Source organism: Dreissena polymorpha, chromosome 16, assembly GCF_020536995.1.
Source record: "Dreissena polymorpha isolate Duluth1 chromosome 16, UMN_Dpol_1.0, whole genome shotgun sequence".
NCBI lineage: Eukaryota > Metazoa > Mollusca > Bivalvia > Myida > Dreissenidae > Dreissena > Dreissena polymorpha.
The window spans coordinates 21,059,390-21,084,339 of NC_068370.1; the positions used below are offsets into that span (position 1 = coordinate 21,059,390).

Genomic DNA, 24,950 nt, shown 5'->3' on the forward strand with positions numbered 1-24,950 from the left:
AAGACATCTGTTTAGTTTTAGTTGCATATTTTTAGAAGATTTTGAGACAGAGTGGTGTCACAAGCTCTAACCTGGATTTCATCTTGCATGAAAACCACAAACTGACTTTCGTTTGTATAAAAATTAGCGTAAGTCGAAAAAGTCTTATGTCTATACAGAGCTATATTTTAATAAGATACTGTATAAGTTACTGTATATAAGGACCTCGGACAAATGTATGAAGTTTAAATTGAATGCATTTGATGAAGAGCTGATCCATCCAAACTTAAGCCTGAAATTTTAAATTTTGTTTGATTGTTAAATTAAGTAATCTGCAGTTTTAAAAAATATTCAGTAATATCATGATAAAAATTAACATTATCCCATTTTGTCTGAACAAGCTGATTTACAAGTGCTAAGTATACAAAATTATGCCAGTAACGGAAAAGTGGCCAGACGTAAGGGGAGTATGGTCTAAGAAATAATTTCCTGTCTAATATGTAAAAAAGTAATGTGGCAGATCAAAATCAAACATAATCATTCTTGGAGGTGTATTTTAGTGCTCTACCAACTGAGAGAGCAAGTCAGGGTAAGTTTTAAACACACATAAAGGGGCATACCAAATTCTAGGTAAGGGGTATGGAGCTTGGTCAGAGACCTTAAATGATGACCTTAATGGCATGTGTTTACAATGTAGTTCCAACTGAATGCCTGCAGTAGTTACAGCGATATGGACGATCTTGCACGCAAACCGCAAATTAAAATTAAATTAATTATTAAAAAATAATTAAAATAAAGCATACAACAGATCGAAAGACAACTTACCCAAAAATGGTTGCAGCAATTAAAACAATGAGACATGACACTACAACTGCAATTGTGACCACCAGCTTAGTGGAATCGGCTGAAAAAGCAAACACATAAACTTAGCACACTTTGTCAACAATAAAAAAACACCACAAACTGAGAAACATCTAAAACTTAGACTGCAGATAGGCGAACTATGGCAACAATCTAGGACAAAATATGGCAACAATTTAGGACCAACTATGGCTACTATCTAGGACAAAATATGGCTACAACCTAGGACTACCTATGGCTATAATCTAGGACCAACTATGGTTACAACCTGAAACCAACTATGGCTACAATCTAGGACCAAGTATGGCTACAATCTAGGACAAAATATGGCTACAATATAGGACAAAATATGGCTACAACCTAGGACCAGCTATGGCTACAATCTAAGACCAACTCTGGTTATAACCTGAAACCAAGTATGGCTACAATCTAGGACCAACTATGGCTACAATCTAGGACAAACTATGGCTACAATATAGGGCAAAATATGGCTACAACCTAGGACTACCTATTGCTACAATCTTGTACCAACTATGGTTAAAAACTGAAACTATCTATGGTTACAATCTATGACCAACTATGGCTACAATCTAGGACAAAATATAGCTACAACATAGGGCCACCTATGGCTACAACCTGAGACCAACTATGGCTACAATCTTGGACTAACTATGGCTATAACCTAGGAAAAACTTTGGCTACATCCTATGACCAACTATGGCTACAGTCTGTGGCCAACTTTGGCTACAATCTAAGGTCAACTATGGCTACAATCTTGGACCAACTATGGCTGCAATCTAGTGTCAACTTTAGTTACAATTGACATGACGCCTTATCTATGATCGTTCCGCCCACTAGAATTGATCCACCAATCAGCGATCGATTAATCGGGCGCACTCGTTAGCAACGACCTGTCCGCCATTTTCTAGACAAGCTACATGTTTAGGTTCACTTTTATTCCAACGAGTTTCTTTTGTTTTTCTCTTACAAAAAACGATTAAAAATGGTTAAACGGTGTCAATGGGGATTATGTAACTTGGACAATCGATATCCTGACAGATTAGTTGGTGACATTGAATTTATTTCATTTCCAAAGCCGAAAAAAGATCTTGAGAAGTGTAAGAGATGATTAAAGGCATGCGGTCGTCCCCAAGAACAACTGTGTTTTATTACTCTGATAGTAATGCACTTAATTGACATCATACATGCTATTTGAAGGTGACATGTGATATATTATCTTATTAACGGTATCTACACATTTGCAGTCATGTGGTGTCACCAATAAACGCTTTTAATCCACACTAGGAGCTCGAATGCCTAGATCTCATTTTTAAACGAGTTTCGTTTATTTTGTTCGGATTAAAAAACGGAAATGAAATATGGCAAAAACGGTGTAAAAAGGGTTAATGCAACTCTGACATTTGGTATCCAGAAAGATAAGTTAGATGAATTAAATTTATACCATTTCCAACGCGGCAATGCGGTCTTGACAAGAGCGAGTGGAAGCTTCAATAATTACCGAGATCCCCTTTATAGAACTTTAATTTATTTCACAAACTTAAAATGTCATATAAGCAATAACTAAGCATTATTAAGTATGTATTATGTCACGTGTGCATGTAAAATAATTGAGAATTTTGGTACCCAATTCGTGTAACTTTACAAAATCCCCGTTAAAAATCGCGTTTCTGTGTGTGTCAGAAACAAGTGAAAACCATTTTGTTATTATTTTAATAAAGACGTATCGATAAATGCTATTGTAAAAGAGTTATTATTACTGATATTAGTTAACCAATAAATGCAGTAACTTCGGGGAAGTCGGTACCTGCGCGAGCGTCTGATATTTGTAGCCTTATTAATTTATAATAGCCTGACCGTATTCCATTTCGTACAACGCTAATTTTATATCAGACAATGTTCAAACTTACTGTGTTGTTTTTGCGCTTTAAATTATAGTGATTGATAAATGTCCCATAAGCAATGTTTCATATGATTAATATCACTTTTATACGCAATAACATGTGGGATTGAGGTACCCACCCGGCGTCAGAAAGCGCGTAAAACTTCACCGAATTCCCAGTTATAAAGCGCTATTTCGTGTCAAATACACGGGTAGGGGGGAATGTTTCGGTAATAATTTTGTTAATAACACGGGTAAATACCGGTGAAGTGTTATTTTATTGCAAATACCACCATTACACGTAATAACGGGTTCGATTTCAGTAAGCGCGCAAGCGTTTGAGAGCGTGTTTAATGTACCGATTTACCCGTTATAAATAGCTGATGTTCTATTTAATCATATATTTTTTGCATTTGCAGAATAACTAAATGGCATCAACCCCTTTACAAGTGTAATATGGTGTTAAACAAGTCCATAAAATCATCCGGAATATGGCGTAAATCTATATGCAGTCTATAGGCAAAGAAGCCATTTTGGTGTTAGCTTGTCTAGGTTTTCTTCCCGCTGAGCCACGTGATTAAGTGGGCGGAGCGATCACTGATAAGGCGTCATGTCAATCTATGACTAACTATGGCTACAACCTATGACCAACTATGGCTGCAACGAAGGGCCAACTATGGCTGCAACGAAGGGCCAACTATGGCAACAACAATGGACTAACTATGGCTACAATCTATGACCAACTATGGCTACAACCAAGGGCCAACTATGGCTAAAACCTTCGAACAACTATGGCTACAACATTGTACTAACTATGGCTACAACATATGACCAACTTTAGCTACAACCTAGGATCCACTATTTATTCAAGCTAGGCTCAATCCTAGGACCACTAGAAACACATATGGCTACAACCAAGACCAAACCTATGTCTACAGGCCAAATCTGTGTACAATTAGGACTAACTATGTCTACTACTAGGACCAACTAAGTCTAAAACCTGGGGCAAACTATGTTAACAACTAGAGTCCATTATGTCTACAACTAGCACCAACTATGGCTACAGACTATGGCAATCTATTGCTACAACTAAGGCCAACTACTGATTAAACTAAACTAGGAAAAACTATGGCTACAACCTTAGGCCAACTTTGTCTACAAATAAGGCAAATTATGTCTAAAATTAGAATCAACTTAGGCTAAAACTACAGGCCATCTATGTCTTCATCATATGTTAAACTATGGCTATAACTACACACTATGTTTTCAATATTATTGTAAACTATGTCTAAAACTGCTGACTATGTCTTCATTATATGGTACACTATGGCTAAAATTGAAGATTACATATGTCTTCATTATATGGTAAACTATGCTTAAAACTTCTGACGGACTATGTCTTCACCATACTGAAAACTATGGCTAAAACTTGTAATGGACTATTCCATACGGTAAAATATGGCTAAAACTGCAGACCAACTGTCTTATAAATATTAGGTTCCATTATGGCTACCATTATACAATAACTATGGATGTAAACAAAGCCTGAAATCTAATCCAAATAAGCACTTTCCACCAGAAAACCTAAATGTGACTTTTTAGGTGAACCACTTTTTGTTTTTAAGCAGAATATCAACTATTTTGGTAAACACATGCATATTAGAATCATGACAATTGGATATTAAAATTCCTGCTGTTTTTGAACATTCATACCTAATAGCTACAACCCTAGGCCAAATTGGGCTACAACATAAGACTACCCAAGACTAACACCAATACCAACTATGGCTACAACTGAAGACCAACTACGTCCTCAACCTTGAGCTAATTATGTTTTCAACCGAGCACTTATTCTGTCTTCAACCTATGGCAAAACTATGGGAACAACTTAAGACTTACGATGGCCACAAACTAGAGGTTACTTTTGAATCCAAAAATTGTAATACAAGCATATCATGATAGCTTTAATTAATATTTAAGATTATTTTCAATTTTATAAAACTATCATTATAGCTTTTCAGCTGCTTCTTTGCTTAAGTATCAAGAGGGTCATGGTTGCCCTTAAGCACTAACCTGAATTAAAGAACACAAATTATTGAAGACTTGACCCGGTGACCTAGTTTATGAGAAAGTTTACCAAGATTCAAACATGGCCGGGATATTGTCAAGATCAAGATTCTGACCAAGTTTCACCAAGCTGTAGTCAAACATGTTTTCCCTTGAGACGTTAGAATTTTAGTAAGATTTGACCTGGTTACATAGTTTCTTGACAAATGTGAAACATAGTAAAACTTGGCCTTTATTGTAAAGATAAACATTCTGACATAAATTGAATCAAAAGTGAATTATAAATGTGGCCTTTAGAGTGCCAGACAGGATATTACCAGGTGACCTTGATTTTGGACACACATCACCAAGGTTCACAATCGGCTTAAAGGGGCCATTTAATGTATTGATAAATTGACAAAATTAAACAAGATGTGTTTGTGAAACACAATGTCCCCCTATATGACATTTGACCTTGAAGGATGACCTTGACCTTGACCCTTCACCACTCAAAATGTGCAGCTCCATGAGATACACATGCATGTCAAATATAAAATTGCTAGCTTCAATATTGCAGAAGTTACATTACATGAGCAAATTTGACCCATATATTTAACCTAGAAGGATGACCTTGACCTTTCACCACTCAAAATGTGCAGCTCCATGAGATACACATGCATGCCAAATATCAAGTTGCTATCTTCAATATTGCAAAAGTATTCATAAAATAAGCGATTTGGGCCACATATATTTGACCTCTGACCTTGAAGGATGACCTTGACCTTGACCTTTCACCACTCAAAATGTGCAGCTCCATAAGTTACACATGCATGCCAAATATCAAGTTGCTATCTTCAATATTGCAAAAGTATTCATAAAATAAGCGATTTGGGCCACATATATTTGACCTCTGACCTTGAAGGATGTCCTTGACCTTGACCTTTCACCACTCAAAATGTGCAGCTCCATGAGATACACATGCATGCCAAATGTCAAGTTGCTATCTTCAATATTGCAAAAGTATTCATAAAATGAGCGATTTTGGCCACATATATTTGACCTCTGACCTTGAAGGATGACCTTGACCTTTCACAACTCAAAATGTGCAGCTCCATGAGATACACATGCATGCCAAATATCAAGTTGCTATATCCAATATAGCAAAATGTTAAAGTTGGCGCAAACCAACCAACCAACCAATAGACCAACCAACAGACAGGGCAAAAACAATATGTCCCCCACTACTATAGTGGGGGATATAAAAAAAAAAATTCCCAATTCGCACATTTTCATTGTAGTCATGATATTTGTGAGAAAACAGTTATAGTGAACATTTTCCATGCTCTAAAATATCTATCATATGCATCTTTTGACGATTTAAAAAGCTGAAAATTATAAAGCATTGCAACGCGAAACCATTGAATAACTTGGAGAGTTCTGTTGTTGTTATATTTTGTGATACTACGAGGCTTCTTATATAAAGATAAAATTTGATCACACATTGTTTGAGCACAGATGGCCAAGTGGTCTAAGCGCTAGACTTTAACTCCAGGGGTTAGTGGTTTGAGTCCAGTTGAGGGTAACCTATTTTCTTTCATTAATTTTATTCTTGTTTTTTAATGAACTTTTTTATAATGACAAACTTCAATACAGGCCAAAATCTGTGAAAAGGCCCCTTTAATTATTGTCAACATTAACAGTCTGACCAAATTTCATCAAATTTGTATCAAATAAGGCCAATACACTGTAACTCCAATATAACGCAGATGACGGGGTCCAAGCCACGCAACAGCATTATAAACGGACAGCGTTATAAGTTTTGAGCTTATTTATTAAAGAGGGCTATAAAAACAGGTAAAGTATAGCCTATAATATAGGTCCTGTGTATTGTCATGCTGTGTTGTCATCCGCAAATACATGCATATAAACCGAATCAAACGATAACAGTATACATACCGCTTTTCTAATGTGCACATTTATCCGATAATCCAATATAACTACAACATCACTTACGAAAAAATAATGTTAAACATTTATGACAAGAAATATGTTTACGAATTTCGTAAACAAATTCACATGCCTACACCATTTTTCAGAAAAATTAGTACAGTGCATTATGGGACACAGCTTTCATTGGACAAGCGAATTTAAATTTAGATTGAATGCAATGCGATACGTATACAAAGAAATATTTTATTGCGTCATACGCAGCATGTAAAAACACGTGCTTTCCGTGGACTTTCTGATAACGGGCACAAATTAAAGTGCATCTCTGTTAACTATAACATTGCATTAGCATGTAAATAAAACGCAGGATTTTTTAATTTCTTTTTCGTAAACGTACTGAAACATTAAACACACACACAGATATTTTTATTTATCAAGCATGTGTAGCATATAATAAACGATAACACACTTACACAGCCATAGTTTATACAATGAAATACAATACACGATAAATACAAAACATAAACAGGTAATCGTTTTAAATAACTTTAATTTGATAATTATTCCGCTTGCACTTGCCTTATTGAAATTAGCGCACTGAACCACTCTGATAGGGAATACATGTAATAAACATGTAATAAACAAGGACTCGTGAGTTTTCACACCTTTATTGACATTACACAACAGATTAACACCAATTAGCTGTTGAGTGTCGTTCAACCTCTAATCGATTAAAATCAGTTAAACGGACCAATAAAGCAATCAAGCTGTGATCGACGGCTTCTTTGAATTTTCTGAAAATACATGAAGTTGCATAACATGGATTTGAATCAGAAATGGAAGGTTGGAGAAAAAACGGGATCCAAGGACCCCCCGCGTTGTATTGGACACAGCGTAATAATGGACCGCACTATATTGGAGTTACAGCGTAGAGTGGTAACTAGACAGACACAGGAAGCTCCCATTATCTCACCTCCAGAACTTTATGCTGAGATGAGCTATACACTATATAATACAGAGACAATATGCATAATACAAAATCAATGAGCTCACACAATACCTTTGTTTAATTGCATGGAGATTGGTTCCCCATAAGGACTGTTCCCAGCCTCATTCTCTGCTCTCAAACACACAACATACTGAGCACCAGCTTGTAAGTTGTTGATCATGATTGTGTGGTTGGTGAAATCAACTGGAAACCGCTGGGGTGCTACATCTGAAAAATTAGCAAATACCTCTAGCCCTCAGGATCCCAAATAAAAATATCTTACTTGCTTCATGGTCATTGTTGGTTACTTATTACTAGGGATGGCAAAACTATTTTAATATTTGAGTATTCAATTGAAGGGTCAGTATTCAAATAACATAATTGATATTCGCTTTTTTTTTCAAACGTCATTTCCCTAATATTTAACTAATATTTAATGACCTGCGAGCTGCTCACTAATTGGCACCCGAAATCACTTGGGATTAACATGTTTGATGTGACGTTCTACGAGTCAAACTGATAACGGGGCCCGTATCAACTGTGATTGCACAATGCAATATATACACTCTAAGAAAGGCCCCGAATGGTCGTTTGTCAATGGGGTGCCAATTAACGGCTTCAATTGACTGGCGACTAATAATAAAGTTTCTGTGATCACAGTATGAACAACCATTAAAATGTGTGAATTACTCAAATTGCGCAATGCAATATACACACTCTAAGAAAGTGCCCGAACTGTTGTTTGTCAATTAAGTGCCAATTAAGGGCTTCAATTGACTTGCGAATAATAATTAAGTTTCTGTGATCACAGTTTGAACAGACATTAAAATATGTGAATTACTCAAATTTAATAAATGATGTATATTCAAAGAGTAAATTTTTGGTAGAAAACTTCAGAATAATATTTGTGACAATGGATCATAATTTAAATCTGAAAATGCCACCAGCCCCTTTGAAAGTATGGAAATACTTTACACGGTCTGTGGATAAGAAGACCGCAACGTGTAATGTGTGTAAAGTAAGTTTTACATATGCGCGGTCTACTACAAATATTTTAAATTTTCAAATACAAATAAAATTCTATGACATGATGTTTTCCCTTATATTTGTTCTTGAATATTTGGTGTACTTTGCATGCCTTATTGATGTGTTTCTTTATATAAACGTACATGCTATCGTTCCTTCAAATTTCAAATAAAAATGAAATTGTATGACGTGATGTTTTTCCTTCTATTTGAGTCCGATTACAGTATTGGTCATAGTATTAGCCGACAGCGATACAATTATTCTATAGCAACATTAATAAACAGCCTCGTATTCAGCAAACGGATATAACTTACAAAACAATGGAAGTTAACACAGAACAAGTTTTACTCTTTTCTAATATATTTTGCCTAAATAGGCTTTTTCAAAGTTGGTTTTGACAATTACGCTACATTTTCTTTTTTTCTCAACACAACAGTTGTATATTCAATTGTATTTCTGTGTCAACTTATATTTAATATCCCTACTGGATATGAAACTGAGTAATAGAAGTTAAATCAATCAAGCCGTTTTATGCGAATATTCGATTGAATGGATTTGCGAATATTCAAATACTAATATAGGTATTCGATGCCATCCCTACTAATTATAGTTAAACTGCGATAACTCGAGATAGCACAGGACTGACCTCGATGCTAGAGTAATCGCAGGTTTCGAGGAATCCATGGTACTATTTGTTTTCACTGTTTTGGTTGGTGATGCTTAACTTCTCTGACCGCAAACACTTATTTATATTTAAGACGGTGCTTGGAAAAGAAAGTGCTTTGTAAAAATCGCTTAAGGTTTCAGTATACTATACTAAACAATAAGAATGATTGTTCATTCATTTAATTAAACAAACACACATAACACATACATAATCAAAAATATTCAAACAACATTCAATGCACATGTAGCAAATTTAAAATAGCACACAAGGTACGTAGGTGCGCATGGAAAACAAGAGCTGTCACCATAGGATGACATATGCCCCCTATAAACGCTTTGATAGAAGTTATGAGCATTTTTCGAAACCTCAACGCAGATTTTGAAACCTAAACGCAGACCCTAAGTTCAAGGTCAAGGGGTCAAAATTTGTGTGCGCATGGAAAGGCCTTGTCCATATACACATGCATACCAAATATGAAGGTTATATCTGAAGGGACATGGAAGTTATGAGCATTTTTCAAAACCTTAACGCAAATTTCGAAACCTAAACGTGGACCCGAAGTTCAAGGTCAAGGTCACAGGGGTAAAATATTGTGTGCGTATGAAAAGGCCTTGTCCATATACACATGCATACCGAATATGAAGGTTATATCTCAAGGGACATAGAAGTTATGAGCATTTTTCGAAACCTAAACACAAAGTGTGACGGACAGACAGACAGATGGACGGACAGTGCGATCACTATATGCCCTCCTTCAGGGTCATAAAAAAACACGAAAACAACATGATCACTATACAGTTTTTATTTCATTTACATTCAGTCAGACGTCTAAGATTGAAGACTGTCACAACCCATTAGCTTCTTGGAACTTATGCGATTTCTTTCTGTGTTGCCATGATGCAGCAAAAATGACAAGAAGGAATTCAGTTAAGAGATTCCAATGTATTATCTGATACACTCTCTTTTATACCTTACATTTTATAATTACATAATCAATTGCTGGTAATTGTTCAATTATCATTAAAACTGTGTAGCTTTTATCTGCATCTCAAAGGATGACAATTTGCAGTGTTTCTCAAACTGCGACTAACTTCACACCTAATCAAGTGTTTTTTGTTTGCTTGATTGCGCTGTTTTCACAACTCGAATATTTTTAGCACCGACCAGACGAGAAAGTGTCTTCGAATAATTGCCAGTTAATAAGTTGTGAAATGCCTTTCAGTGACCAGCACACGTCCTCGAGTTATCGAAAATCGCATGTTTGAGTTAGTGCGGGTATTTTTATATAGAAATTAAGGGAAAATGTTATGGACTTCCTTTAATGCTTGAGTTATCGCCAGTTTTGGAGAAATCGCCAGCTCAAGTTATTGCAATTCTACTGTACTTGGTGTGTAGTCAATTTAGTTCCACATTTTATGCACTCACCCCTATCAAGACAGTTAAAAAAAAATAAAATCAAATGTTAATTTTTATTTGCGGACTTTCATGTGGAAACACTATTGAATGGTACTCAATGCTTTGTTGAAAAAATAACTGAAGGCTAAATTAAAACAAGAGCACTACCTAAAAAATGCCAACGCTCAGCTGCGGGTGCAGTTTGGAATAAATGAAAGCTTGTCAGGAATTCAAATTTTTTTAGAGGTCACAGCTAGTGGCCTGGACCTTTGACCTAGTGACTCCAAAATAGGCGTGGCATGTAGAACTCATCAAGGTGCATCTACATATGAAGTTTCAAAGTTGTAGGTGAAAGCACTTTGATTTTAGAGCCAATGTTAAGGTTTCAGCACGACCTGGACGTCTGACGGACAACGAGCTGGATATGACAATACCTCGGATTTTCTCGGAAAACAGCCGAGCTAAATCAAAACCAAAATCCTGCAAAGGGTATAGACGATATGGCACTGACATAAAAATGTTGGGGACAGAATGTAGGACATCATTTCTATGACCGCCCTTTTTTTCATAAATCTGTGTAAATTTTAAGTTTGATTTAAGTAAAACACTTGCCTTCAGGACAAGCTAAATCAGGGGAAGTAACCTTCCTATATATCAGGCCAAGGAAGCTGGGTTGTCCCCCTTCATTTATGGCTGGAAGATCTGGAAAGGTCGTGGCCACTTCTAAAGACTGGGCATCTTCCTGAACAGTCTTCACAGAATAAAGTGGCTTCACCGGCACTGTGAACAGAAATATCAGCATGATAAATGCCAGCAAGCATAGCAGTCTCATTACGACACCAAACATTCACTAAACTGCTCAATTATCTCAATGTTTAAATAGTTTCCAAAATAAATGATAAATTGTTCTGCTGGATCTGCATTAACTGTTTACAAATCTTAATCAATGTTCAGTAATGAAAGGTGAAAACTACTGCAGTTGCGTGCACTAAAAAAGATTAACAAAACAGACAGGTTTCTATTTTATTTACCATTAAAAATTTCAAAGAATATTGTTATTTTTCCAATGGCCTGAGACTGTTCAAGACTTTAAGGATAATCAATTGCAGAGAAAACAGCATGATCTGAAATAATTTTTCTAATGGGCAACTCTTTATAATTCCCCCCTTCAACTTTAGAGAAAAATGCATAGATAAGGTAAAGATTTTATTCAAGTACAACAGCAACAGTTTACCAAACTTACCAATATTGTAGTTGCTATAGCGATATTTGTCCCACACCATGCCCCCAGTTCTATTACTGGTTGATATGGAGACAGCATAGCGCATGCCTGATGGGTCACCTGTGTTGTTAAGCCACTCATAGACAGAGTGCTCACAAAGTCCATCCACTGTGACATTCCTCCAGTCTAAAGTCTGAAACAGGTATATTTTTTTTTAATATATAACGGTATTTTGTTAAATATTATATAACTATTGCATGATTGGAGGACACAAGTACATAAATATTTCATGTGGGAACAGTCAAATAGTTTTCCTGTAAGAGATGGGGCATGCTTAACAACTTCCATCAGATTTTTAAGTCTTAGACATAAATACTAACCTCAATACTAATGGCGGATATTATTTCACTACCTTTTGAAATTACCTCAACAATTCAAAACAATACTACATGGCTTAAAAACATCAATTCTGAATCATAAAATCTATTTTGAAGACAAAATCATCACAGAAATAACAGCTATTGTGCGTGGCATTCCTCACTGCTCATTAGAACAGCACCTTGTACTACATCTAATTGCAGACGTTTCCCTGAGACCATATTACCAGTGGTTACCTGGCATATGACCAGTGGTTACCTGGCATATGACCAGTGGTTACCTGGCAATCTGGCAGAGAGTTTGCCTCAGAACCTGCCACTATATGACACCAGAAGTATGTAACCATGGTGATGTCCTGGCACAGGTCATGTGGTGGTGACCATGACAACAGGGCATTGTCCCTGGCCTGCTGTACGGAAACCCAGTCTGCACGCATTGTCCTTGCTGGTGTTAAAAACAACATATTAAAGTAACTTTATAACTAACAATCTGCCATTTAACTAATTAAAGATCACAATGGTATATCTTAAATTCTATTGTGAAGCAGATAAGTAACATCATACAAACAACAAAGGGCAATAACTCTTATTTAAGAAAGTGAAGGGTTATGCTTCTTAAGCATTGGCACTTCTCCTCACTAATATCAATACACCCATGAAGTTTCATGTTGAAGACTTGTATGGTATCTGAGATATAGCACAGAAAAGTTACATCATACAAACAAAGGGCAATAAGTCTTATTTAATAAAGTGTGGGGTTATAGTTCTCATGCATGGCACTTCTCCTCATTGATATCTGTACACCCATGACGTTTCAAATTGATATCCTATAAAGTTACTGAGATATAGCCATGAAAAGTTATGTGACAGACGGATGGGCGGACAGACTCAAAGACAGACAACGCCAAAACTATATCCCTCTGCCATTGGCAGGGGATAAAAAAGGACTGCAATTAGAACTTATGAGGCAAACTCATTCGTACAATTGGATCAGGTATATGATTCTTTTAAGTTTGCTAAATTTTCTTATCTTTATTTAAAAGCTGAATGAATTTCTAACATAACAAGCATAATCCAACAATCATCTGACTACCTTGTTTCCATGGGTACACAATAACATCCATGGATTTTGGTGACATCCCAACATGGTTAGCCATCTGTACGCTGACAGAGTAGCCTTCTGCCTGGTCTACAATGCCTTCTAGCCGCAAAGAAGTGCTCATTCCAACAGAACGAAGTGTTACTCTGGGGGATTTGGGCTTGTCAATATTGACCCAAAACTCCGTGACCAGGCCGGCCCAGGTTCGCTCTGGTGGAATCTGTAAGCAATAAATATTAAAAATCACAACACTGATGTTGAGCCATTCAAAACAACAAGGCTGATTACATTCGAAAGTGTCTGTTATACATTTCTTATTTGAGCCTTCTCCAAAATAGTTAAAACGTTTTTTTATAAACATTTAACCAGCGTAATTTTCAGCAACATCAGCCAGAAAGGCAGTGCCCATAACTTACCAGAATACTCACAACCCAATAAAAATAATAATATGTTAATTAGCTGCTACAGTGCTGATAAACAAGAAGGCCAAAAGTCCCTGAAGCACTCCCCTGAGTCCCGAAGGAACTTAACTGTTCTGAGCTGGTATAGTGCCTAAAAGTGTTCACTAAAGCAGCCATATTAGGAAATCTCCTCTTCCCCGTCATGTTTTTAATGCACAAAAATCCAAGCGACCCAGTTTTAAACAGGATCAACAAATGTCGAACCATATTTAAATAAGATTTAGCAATAATAGCTCAAACAAGGTAAAAATTGCTTACAGACTATTAACAAATTTCAATCACTCAAACTCAAATAGCATTTTATGCTTAGGTTAGCTAACAAAAGCTTTTGGAAGATGGCCCACTTGACTTTTTTGTTCTTGTCATTGTCAGAGTTTCTGGCTATTATGTTTTTCAATACAAACTGTTTGGAAGATTATTAAAGCTAAAAACTAATTAAGTATTTTTCTCAATTCAAAATATAATATGGGACGAAAATGTGTCTTTTGAATAGAATGAACCTGGGAAAAAATGCAGAAATCTTTAAAGAACCATACATAATGTTATACTGAATACCCACTAACACTGTTTGATACAAAGCCTGGTCCTAAAGTAGTATCCCTACAGAAAATACAAACATATTTTCCTCATTATGCTACTTGTACACTGACGCTAAGGTGAGTAGTATAGCTTACATTTTCTTAGAAAAATTTAGATTAAACAAGAGCACCACATAACGGGTGCCACGCTCGGCTGCGGGTGCAGTTTTGAATAAATGAAAGGCTGTCAGAAATTTTTAGATTTTTTTTTTATTTATTTTTTTAAGAGGTCACAGTGACCTTGACCTTTGACCTAGTGACCCAAAAATGGGTGTGGCATGTAGAACTCATCAAAGTGCAGCTAAATATGAAGTTTCAAAGTTGTAGGTTGAAGCACTTTGATTTTAGAGCCAATGTTCAAAACCTTGACAAAATGTTAAGGTTTTAGCACGACGCGGACGGCGGACACGACGAGCTGGCTATGACAATACCTCGGGTTTTCTCTGAAAACAGCTGAGCTAAAAAATCTCTAACTCTGATAATTCATCAAACATAAACTGGCAGATAAAATGGTACTGATGTTTCATGATGCATAAGTAATAACAAACAATAACCTTCCAGTAGACTGTGACACAAGTGAACTGGCCATCACAGCCCTGCCCTGTATCTTGGACCCAGTGTCCACCCTCCACTACTGATGGTGCTTCAAGGGGGGCTGAAATATACAAGTGACAAATGTATACAACCTTATCAATAGTAATGTCCATTCCATTATACAGTCAACATTTTAAATACAACCAGGTAATATAGGAACACCAATTGTTTGCTAAGGGAAACATAAGGTTTGTTAATCTTTTACTTCTAACTGGTATTACAAAATTATTACAAATGGCTTCAACAAACATATTTATTAGCCATTTAGAATTGTCACTAAGCTTGACAGCCAATATTCTCGCTATTTTGTCTAGGTCCCATACACTTGAAACTATTTTAGATTTTATGCTGTATTTTGACCTCAGATGTCAATATAGGGATAATACATGTTTTCAAGGGCATGATCATCTGCGGGCGCTCGAAAAATCTGTTCCTGCCCGAGTGCGCAGCACGAGGGCAGGAACGGATTTTGAGAGCGCCCGCAGATGATTATGTCCGAGAAAATGTGTATTTTCGCTATTATTGCATAAACAATCACACATACCAAAATAAATTAAAATAACATTGAAAACAATATGTTTTGTTCATTCGACATCGACAAAATAATTCGATTATTTAAATACAGTTCAAGGTTGTGTTTTACAAATGCCTCACTTGGTATTCATCCGAAATGACGAGGCTTTACCTTCGGATAGGCAGTTTTCAATTTAAAATGTGTTTAAACAGTGGATTAATGCAAATTTGAAATGCAGCCGCGCAAAGTATGAATGGGGTATTATTTTGGAATTTACAGCAGGAGCGTTGAAGGTACATAAACACATTTACAGCATATTCTTTTGAAAGTGTCGAGTAAATAACCTTATCTTTATTGTCGTTGCCAATAAAATAAAGCTGTTGTCAAGAGAGTGCAGATGGTATAATTTGAAAAGAAGATTGAAATAGTTATTGCCATTATCCCAGCATGCATGAGGAAACTGGTGCTTATTCAGTTCCCCTTTTATGCTTGGAAAAACGTTGAAGGCTGGAGAATGGAAGTAACTGCGCGTGGACCAGATTATGGATATGAAAAACACATAACAGGGCTTGAACGGCACGTGAATCGCCTTGTTAATACACGATTTCTCCAGTTCAAGCCCTCCTTTTGCCAAGTTTCTGCACCGGGTCAGAGGGCATTATAGATAGAGTTAATGCAATAATGTTGGTTCATTCCTTTTTGTTAAGGAAATTATAATTTAACAGGCAAGTTTTATGATTTTGTTTTGTTACTCTTATTCTTATTGTTACTGCAAACACTCCTACTGCAACACCTCTACTGTGAATAGAAAACTATATTAAAGTTTTTTAATGTTTTGATTACTATTAATTTAACATTTAATTCCACATCTATGATAATGTTGTACACTATATTGATTAATGAGCTAATGTTTACGTAATGTTTACTGGTGTTTGTGATTTCAATAATTGATTATATTACATTGAAAAACTTTGTATGAGATAACATTTAATCCTCCAAGTGTTGAAGCTTGAAATGTGTACATCTTTAAGAAATTAATCAGGATTATTCAGGACCAGTTGAACTTTTTTATATTTTCATATCATTTCCGAATGGGGATTGTTTGTGTCATGTTATTTTACAACTAATTGATACATGATGTAGTTAAAGTGTCTGGTTATGATATGGTATGACTATAATAGACATATGACCAGGAAAAATGTGCTCTTGACCTTTGTACAAGGGAAACAGACAAAGTTTCTTTAAAAAATCAGATAATATGGAAACACAGATTGACAAACAATTTCACAGATGAAAAACAAATGTCCTAACAGTTATTGAGTGTGTGACTCTTCAAGCTTCATGCCTTTTGCAAAATGTTTTAACTTTTCCTACCAGATGCTGGGGTTTGAAAGGTGACGGTGGCCGGCTCACTCCAGTATATATCGTCTATTGTCTGGTTGGACCTTGTTCTCACACTGACTGAGTAGTTACTGTAAGCCATGAGGTTGGTCACATTGTACTGGAACTTTGTTGGCCATTCGGGAATAAACAGGTATTCTTCAGGCGCTGGTGGTCTATATATCTGGAAGGTCGACACAAATGTGTAATGATCAGAAATAATTAAGGTCCATGCATTTAAGATCTAAGATGTAAAGTGAGCTTTGTCGAAATGCTGTAATTTTTCAGATATAATTAATAAACTTCATGGAATAACATAGAAATTATATGATTTTCCTCTAATATTTATCTTGCTAATGATCCACTTTGATTTCGAAACTAATGTGAGATTCTTAAATAACACATGGCAAACATCAAATAAAAGAAGTTTATATATTGAATATAGAGCTATTTTGAACACCATATTCAGCGATGCTTGCTTTAAGGTCACAAAAGGGTTGTAATAATTGTGCCTTGCTGTGGTTTGGGATTCCAGGTCTGTTCTCCAAGAAAGACTAAGAATGTTTCTACAGAACTGTGATGCAGTCAAACTACAATAAACAATAGAAAAGGCGCTGCAGAGGCAGACGCATATCCCCACGCCGCATGTTTAACCCAGGGGGCGCCCCAGGGTTGGTAATAGGCCATGCATAGTTGAAATTGACCGTATTGCCATAACAGATATTCAGTATCAATTGGAAGTAAATCGTTGTAGAAATGAAGAAATTAATGTAAAATAACATAAAACAAGAGATGTGTTTGTAAGAAACACAATGCCCCCTACTGTGCTGCTTTGATTTATTAAAAATAAGAGCTGTCACAATATGATGACTTATGCCCCCTATAAACGCTTGATAAAAGTTATGAGCTTTTTTCAAAACCTAAACGCAGATTTCGAAACATAAATGAGGACCCTAAGTTCAAGGTCAAGGTCACAGGGATCAAACATCTTTGTGTATGGAAAGGCCTTGTCCATATACACATGCATACCAAATATGAAGTTTATAACTCAAGGGACATAGAAGTTATGTGCATTTTTTAAAACCAAAACGTGGACCCTAAGTTCACGGTCAAGGTCACAGGGGTCAATATTGTTTGCATATGGAAAGGCCTTGTCCATATACACATGCATACCAAATATGAAGGTTATATCTCAAGGGACATAAAAGTTATGAGCATTTTTCAAAACCTAAACGCAGACCCTAAGTTCAAGGTCAAGGTCACAGGGATCAAACATTTTTGTGCATATGGAAAGGCCTTGTCCATATACACATGCATACCAAATATGAAGGTTATATCTCAAGGGACATAGAAGTTATGAGCATTTTTCGAAACCTAAACACAGATTTCGAAACCAAAACGTGGACCCTAAGTTCAAGGTCAAGGTCACTGGGGTCAAAATGTGTGTGCGTATGAAAAGGCCTTGTCCATATTCATATGCAAATCAAATAAGAAGGTTATAGCTCAAGGGACATAGAAGTTGTGAGCTTTTTTCGAAACCTAAACGCAGATTTCCAAACATAACGCGGACCCTAAATTCAAGGTCAAGGTCACAGGGGTCAAAATTTGTGTGGGTGTGGAAAGGCCTTGTCCATATACACATGCATGCCAAATATGAAATTGCAATCTGAAGCGACATAGAAGTTATGAGCATTTTTCAAAACCTAAAGGCAAAGTGTGACGGACAGACGGACAGCCGTCCGATCACTATATGCCCTCCTTCGGGGGCATAAACAAATTATCAATTGGCAGGTTCATTATTTACCTCCCTTTAAAGCTTATTACTTCCCTTGGATTTGTTTTTTTACCTTTGACCTTAAAGGATGACCTTGACCATGACTTTTCACCCCTCAAAATGTGCAGCTCCATGAGATACACATGCATGCCAAATATCAAGTTGCTATCTTCAATATTGCAAAAGTTATGGCCAATGTTAAAGTATATAAAATAAAAAAATGAGTGAAAATCTCTGCTCAGGCCCCACCCGAACCCCCATTACTTTTTACCTAGGGGTCAGATCAAAATTCCAAATAGCGTAAAAAATGTAGGATATAGTTGCCAGGACGGACTGGCGGACAGACGGCGGAGATAACCACAATATCCCCACGCTTTTCAAAAAGCGTGTGGATAATTATCAATCTCTCAACACTTCCATCTGCATACCATGTGTCTTGAGTCCCAGCCAAGCGTGTGTGTCACAGTGATACTGAACTCCATCTGTCCCATATTGATTGGATCGATGGAGGCAGGGTAGTCCCAGTCCAGCATGGCCGTGTAATTGTCTGACACCAGCTGAGGCCTCAGAGACTCAACATGGTTTGGCTTCACTGCAGCAAATTAGGATTCAATATTAACAAAAATTGTGTGGAGATAATTAAACTTAAAGGAATTGTAAAGTTAAAATATTCCATGTCAACATGCCAAATACATTATTATTTTGAGCACTTTTAGATTTTTCCATAAGAATTCCAAATATGTATATATAATTTAAATAAAAATGAATTTCCTTTAATAATGTAGTTAGTAAACAGATTGGGCAATATCTACTTCTCAACCATAATTATAGTTGTAAATAGTTCTATTGTGACAAATAAACCATATTCAAACATGTGAATTATGTTGAAATACATCATATCTTATTGGGGACCTGTCAAATATAAGAAATACAGATAGTTTATCGAGATAATCACAGTCTCTAAGAGCAAATATTTACACATATAACTTAAACTTTTAACTTAAGTTAAAAACAGACTTTACTACATATATCCTGGTAATTTACATGACTAATTTAAATGATCAGATTAAGATACAACATCTATGAAAAAGATATAATTTATTAACTTAATCAAGCCTGAAGGTAAATCGATACAATATTAAATAGACCATTCAACTTTAGCCAAACAACCACCTCTTTAATTAGAAAGGTAATTTTTGGCATGACTTACAGTAAACACATGAAAAAAACAAGAAGTTTGAAGATAAAATAACACCTTCTTTTCAAGACACCAACAAAGATTCTCAAATATGTACGTCACTGAATATTTAAATCCTACGTTGTTAACCATTAGATGTATTATTCTTAACACTTTTCATTGCCCACTAGTCAAATATAATCATGAATAATATTTTTAAAATCTTTAAAATTTTAAAATATTTTTAAAGTTTAAGACTTGTGCTAACAAAAATGTTCAACATTTTGTATGTACAAGTAAAGTGGATTATGGACAAGATTAAATCACAGAATATTTTTGTTAGCAAAACTTTTGCCTTGTTACAACCCCATTTGGTTTTATTGGTGTCAAACCAGTCTGGGAATTTGCCTATTGTAAAAATTGTGTGTGACAACTTGTTTTATTATGGTCTGTAAATTGGAAGCAGATGAAATCAAATAAAGTTTTTCTCATTTTAACCAAAACATACAAAAACTATGGCCTAATTACTTGTTCAAAGCAATATGTAACGCCTGACTTAGATACATGTACTAATCATAGACTTAAATGATAATTTAATAGCTATCACATGGCATTTGTTTGTTATGTAGTGAAATATAAGCATACATAAGATAAAATCCATACTGGATTCAATTACATTGAGCTAAAAATTGGACACCTAGTTTTAATTCTTACTGTTACATAAATATACTTTTTTTTATACAAAATGACAGCTTCAATAAAGAATATGCTACATAAAACTTCAATAAAGAATATGCTACATAAAACTGAACGTTATCATTCGTATTTACCTACTGAGGCATCAGCCACTATCAGAAAGGTTTTTTGTGTTGTATAATTGAAATGTTCCTTTTCACCCTTCACCACTATAGTGTACTGTTTGGTGGGACAGAACCGGTTGCTAGGTATGAAATCACACCCGTAACTACCACCAGTCAGAGAGGAGGTGGGTGCAGGGAGGTTCGGAGCACATTTCCCAGTGAAATTACATTTAGCCAAACCGGACGGCCTGAAAATATAACACAACACATCTTATATGAGAGGCACATGTTCCTGATGTCCCTTAAAACATCAAATAAGTATCAGAACAATATTACCTTCCAATACTGGGTAGATATAATCTTACATAATAATAATTTGACTTTTCATCCATTAGTTTGAATCCTTGTGTTTGACACAGTTTCTTATGACGAATGTGCTATTATGACGAATGTGCTATCTCATACATGTATATACACTGTGTAATATGTAAGACAATTAAAAATGTTTTCACTGATGTGCACCATGAAATACAAAGGTAACCATCCAGTCCTTTAAATGTTTTTAATACCGGGTAATATTTATTCAGTTTTGGTTACATTGATACAATCAAATGCCTAATGGACACACTAGTGAAAGTAAAGAGGCTATATTTTCTGGTTTTATATGATTTTGCCAGTACAGAATATAGCCAGCACTGTGACTAATTATTCCTCTTTGAAAAAGATCCACCTTCTAGACCCAGACCAGTGCAACACTTCAGATCTGACTTATTAGTGAACTATGTCTTGTTTAGGGTGAAACACATGATTATCTCGAAAAAACCAATACATCTCAATTTCATTAATGAATGCAACGTCCATTGCTTGTTCACACTTTTAAACATTTGAACGCGGACGTTAAAATTGCACACCCACAAAACTGCTGTCCTTGTAAATAAGCAGAATTACTTTGAACAGAATGATATAAACTGTCATAAGGAAAATATACTTCACACCACCACATGTGATCAAGGCTAAATTGATTTAACACTTAATTCTGAAACAACTTATCACAAATCACAACATTGTTCAGCTTAGTTATTTCTAGCATGGACTTGACTATTCACAGCTTAAGCTTGTTAAAAACCTCAGATTACAGTAATCTATTCATCACTCTGCAGTTACAACACAAAATCATTTTGTGATTAATTTCCCTAAAATAACTGAGGAGCTGCGCCATGAGCGCATGATACGCCCGTCGTTCGCCAATGAAGTAGTAAGGTAAATCACGAAATTTTGACGAACAAAGTCCCATAACTCTGGAACAACAATTCAGAATTCCGTCAAAAACGAAAGGGGATCAGGGTTTATCAATATTAAGATTGTGTTGAAATTTGAAAAAAATCCATCGAAGGATATTTGAGCTACGGTAGGACATTCAATGAAATCACGAAATTTTGACGAACAAAGTCCCATAACTCTGGAACGACAATTCAGAATTCCGTCAAAAACGAAAGGGGATCAGGGTTTATCAATATTAAGATTGTGTTGAAATTTGAAAAAAATCCATCGAAGGATATTTGAGCTACAGTAGGACATTCAATGAAATCACGAAATTTTGACGAACAAAGTCCCATAACTCTGGAACGACAATTCAGAATTCCGTCAAAAACGAAAGGGGATCAGGGTTTATCAATATTAAGATTGTGTTGAAATTTGAAAAAAATCCATCGAAGGATATTTGAGCTACAGTAGGACATTCAATGAAATCACGAAATTTTGACGAACAAAGTCCCATAACTCTGGAACGACAATTCAGAATTCCGTCAAAAACGAAAGGGGATCAGGGTTTATCAATATTAAGATTGTGTTGAAATTTGAAAAAAATCCATCGAAGGATATTTGAGCTACAGTAGGACATTCAATGAAATCACGAAATTTTGACGAACAAAGTCCCATAACTCTGGAACGACAATTCAGAATTCCGTCAAAAACGAAAGGGGATCAGGGTTTATCAATATTAAGATTGTGTTAAAATTTGAAGAAAATCCATCGAAGGATATTTGAGCTACAGTAGGACATTCAATGAAATCACGAAATTTTGACGAACAAAGTCCCATAACTCTGGAACGACAATTCAGAATTCCGTCAAAAACGAAAGGGGATCAGGGTTTATCAATATTAAGATTGTGTTAAAATTTGAAGAAAATCTGTCAAAGGATATTTGACGTAGCGTACGACATTAACAGACGGACGGACGGACGGACAGACGGACGGACGGACGGACAGACGCGGGGTATACCATTATACGTCCCGTCATAGACGGGCGTATAAAAACAAATATATTCAAATATTTCCTTGCCTGAGCTCTAGTAACCTTTTTAGTTGTTGCCTTGCGAAGAACTAACGTGAGTAGTACGCGTTGCAAGTCGGTCTGCTCTTAACTACGATAAGAAGGATAACCACCGCATTCATTTATAATCTGAGGCTATTAATGGATGCTGATAAACAAGTATAGTGGGATGTTGTGTAACCTCGTTCATAGTGCATGCTGCTACAGCAGGGTTAAATTTGATTTGTATTCACTGGTGCTAACAACGCAATAGTAGAAGGTTAAGTTTGTTTACATTCACAGTTCTCAATTAATAAAACGTTGAACATAAGTTCACCAATTACTACAGGTATACTATAGACAACAACAAAAATGCTATATAATCGCTAGAATTTGAAATAAAGTTTGCAATTTACGTTTCTAAATAATTAAATTGAAAACAAAAGTTTAACTTTTGTGTTTGTTAACTTGTTAGTCCCATACTCACTGCATTAAATGTGCTTTATCATTGTCAAACCACACATTAGTGCAAGTAGATAAGAATTATACTACGGTAGTACCACACATTAGTGTAAGTAGATAAAAATTATACTACGGGAGTGCATATCATGTGTACTCACATGCCTTACTATGAGTGTATTTCTTCACCATCAAAATATACCTTATTTTAATATTTGATTTACACAGGGTTTCCAGCTTTATGTATGAACAAAGTTCCCTGACTTTTCCCTGATGGAAAATAAAAATTCCAGGATCATAATAATTGATTTGCTGTTTTAATTCTATGGACTTCTCAACACAAATTGGGAAAGTCTGACCAAACAAAATTCCCTGATTTTTCCCTGATTTCAGGAACTTTTCCCAAATTCCCCGACTTTTCCCTGACTGAAAAAAGTGAAAGTCTTTTTCCAGGTTTTCCCTGATTTCCAGGTAGGCTGGGAACCCTGTTACACGCAGTTTTCTTTTGACATATTTAAATCACACTTTCATAGCCGCGTCATGCGAAAATGTCATATGCCCTTCAGCCAGCATATCTTAAGCCCAACCTGTGCATTTGCGCAGTCTGGTCTGAGGCGATGCTGTTCGCTATAAAATCACCCAATGTGTTATGGTCTCATTACGTATCTCCTGACCAGACTGAGAGATGCGCTGGCTGAGTGGGCTATACATATGATGGGCGCATATTGAATAAGACCCGATTTCTCATGACAAGGGTCATTAAAAATCTCATTGCAAATTGTAAATGGCACATTTTAGCACAATGCTTTCTGATACAAAATTGAATTCAAAATAGCAAACTTGTAAATAAGGGCAGCCTATCCAGGCGTTTAGGAACAATTTCCACACGTGCTGACCGAGTACGGCAAACATTTGTGGTTGGATAATTTAACGATTTTCCTCTTATCGTGACATACTATTTGTTTGTTTTCTCATCTTAAAAGCAAAACTGTGTTTATCGATAGTTAATTATATATTCCCCAGACCATTTAGTGAACGAGTACTGACCCTGAAATTCTGCAAGATGGATTTTAACACGTAATTATTACTGGGCCAAAATTTGTGTCTTTCGAACATACAGAGAGTAGTCCGGAATTCCTTACACTGAATAGTGATACATCCTTTGCGCTGAGCACAGACATGGTGCTGTAGCCAAAGTCAACAGGTTTTATCTCGAATAAGCCTGTGAAATATTCAAATATATTCATGCGTGTCTGCTGACATTTGTAAAAGTCATTTAAGGTGAAAAGCTGGGTAAAACCGCTACGCCGAAAAAGCGCATTAGTGCTCTGTACCCATGTTTAGGTCAGAGTTGTTGACACAGTGTGAACTGCTATGGTTACAAGTAATGCATAA

General features: G+C 35.9%; 1 protein-coding gene across 7 annotated transcripts in view; it reads right to left on the reverse strand.

The window, feature by feature from the left end:
• Positions 1–24,950, reverse strand: part of LOC127861939 (uncharacterized) — an 80,926-nt gene that overhangs the window by 37,259 nt on the left and 18,717 nt on the right. For 6 of the 7 annotated variants that reach the window (XM_052400688.1, XM_052400691.1, XM_052400689.1 and 3 more), the window contains 10 exons: positions 20,816–21,033; positions 19,237–19,400; positions 17,029–17,218; positions 15,101–15,201; positions 13,502–13,727; positions 12,690–12,853; positions 12,053–12,224; positions 11,422–11,589; positions 7,794–7,949; positions 805–883 (listed from right to left, as the gene is read on the reverse strand). In XM_052400688.1, coding sequence (XP_052256648.1) covers positions 805–883; positions 7,794–7,949; positions 11,422–11,589; positions 12,053–12,224; positions 12,690–12,853; positions 13,502–13,727; positions 15,101–15,201; positions 17,029–17,218; positions 19,237–19,400; positions 20,816–21,033 — 1,638 coding nt within the window. The remainder of the gene's footprint in view (positions 1–804; positions 884–7,793; positions 7,950–11,421; positions 11,590–12,052; positions 12,225–12,689; positions 12,854–13,501; positions 13,728–15,100; positions 15,202–17,028; positions 17,219–19,236; positions 19,401–20,815; positions 21,034–24,950) is intronic. The other variant, XM_052400692.1, reaches the window with a different exon arrangement.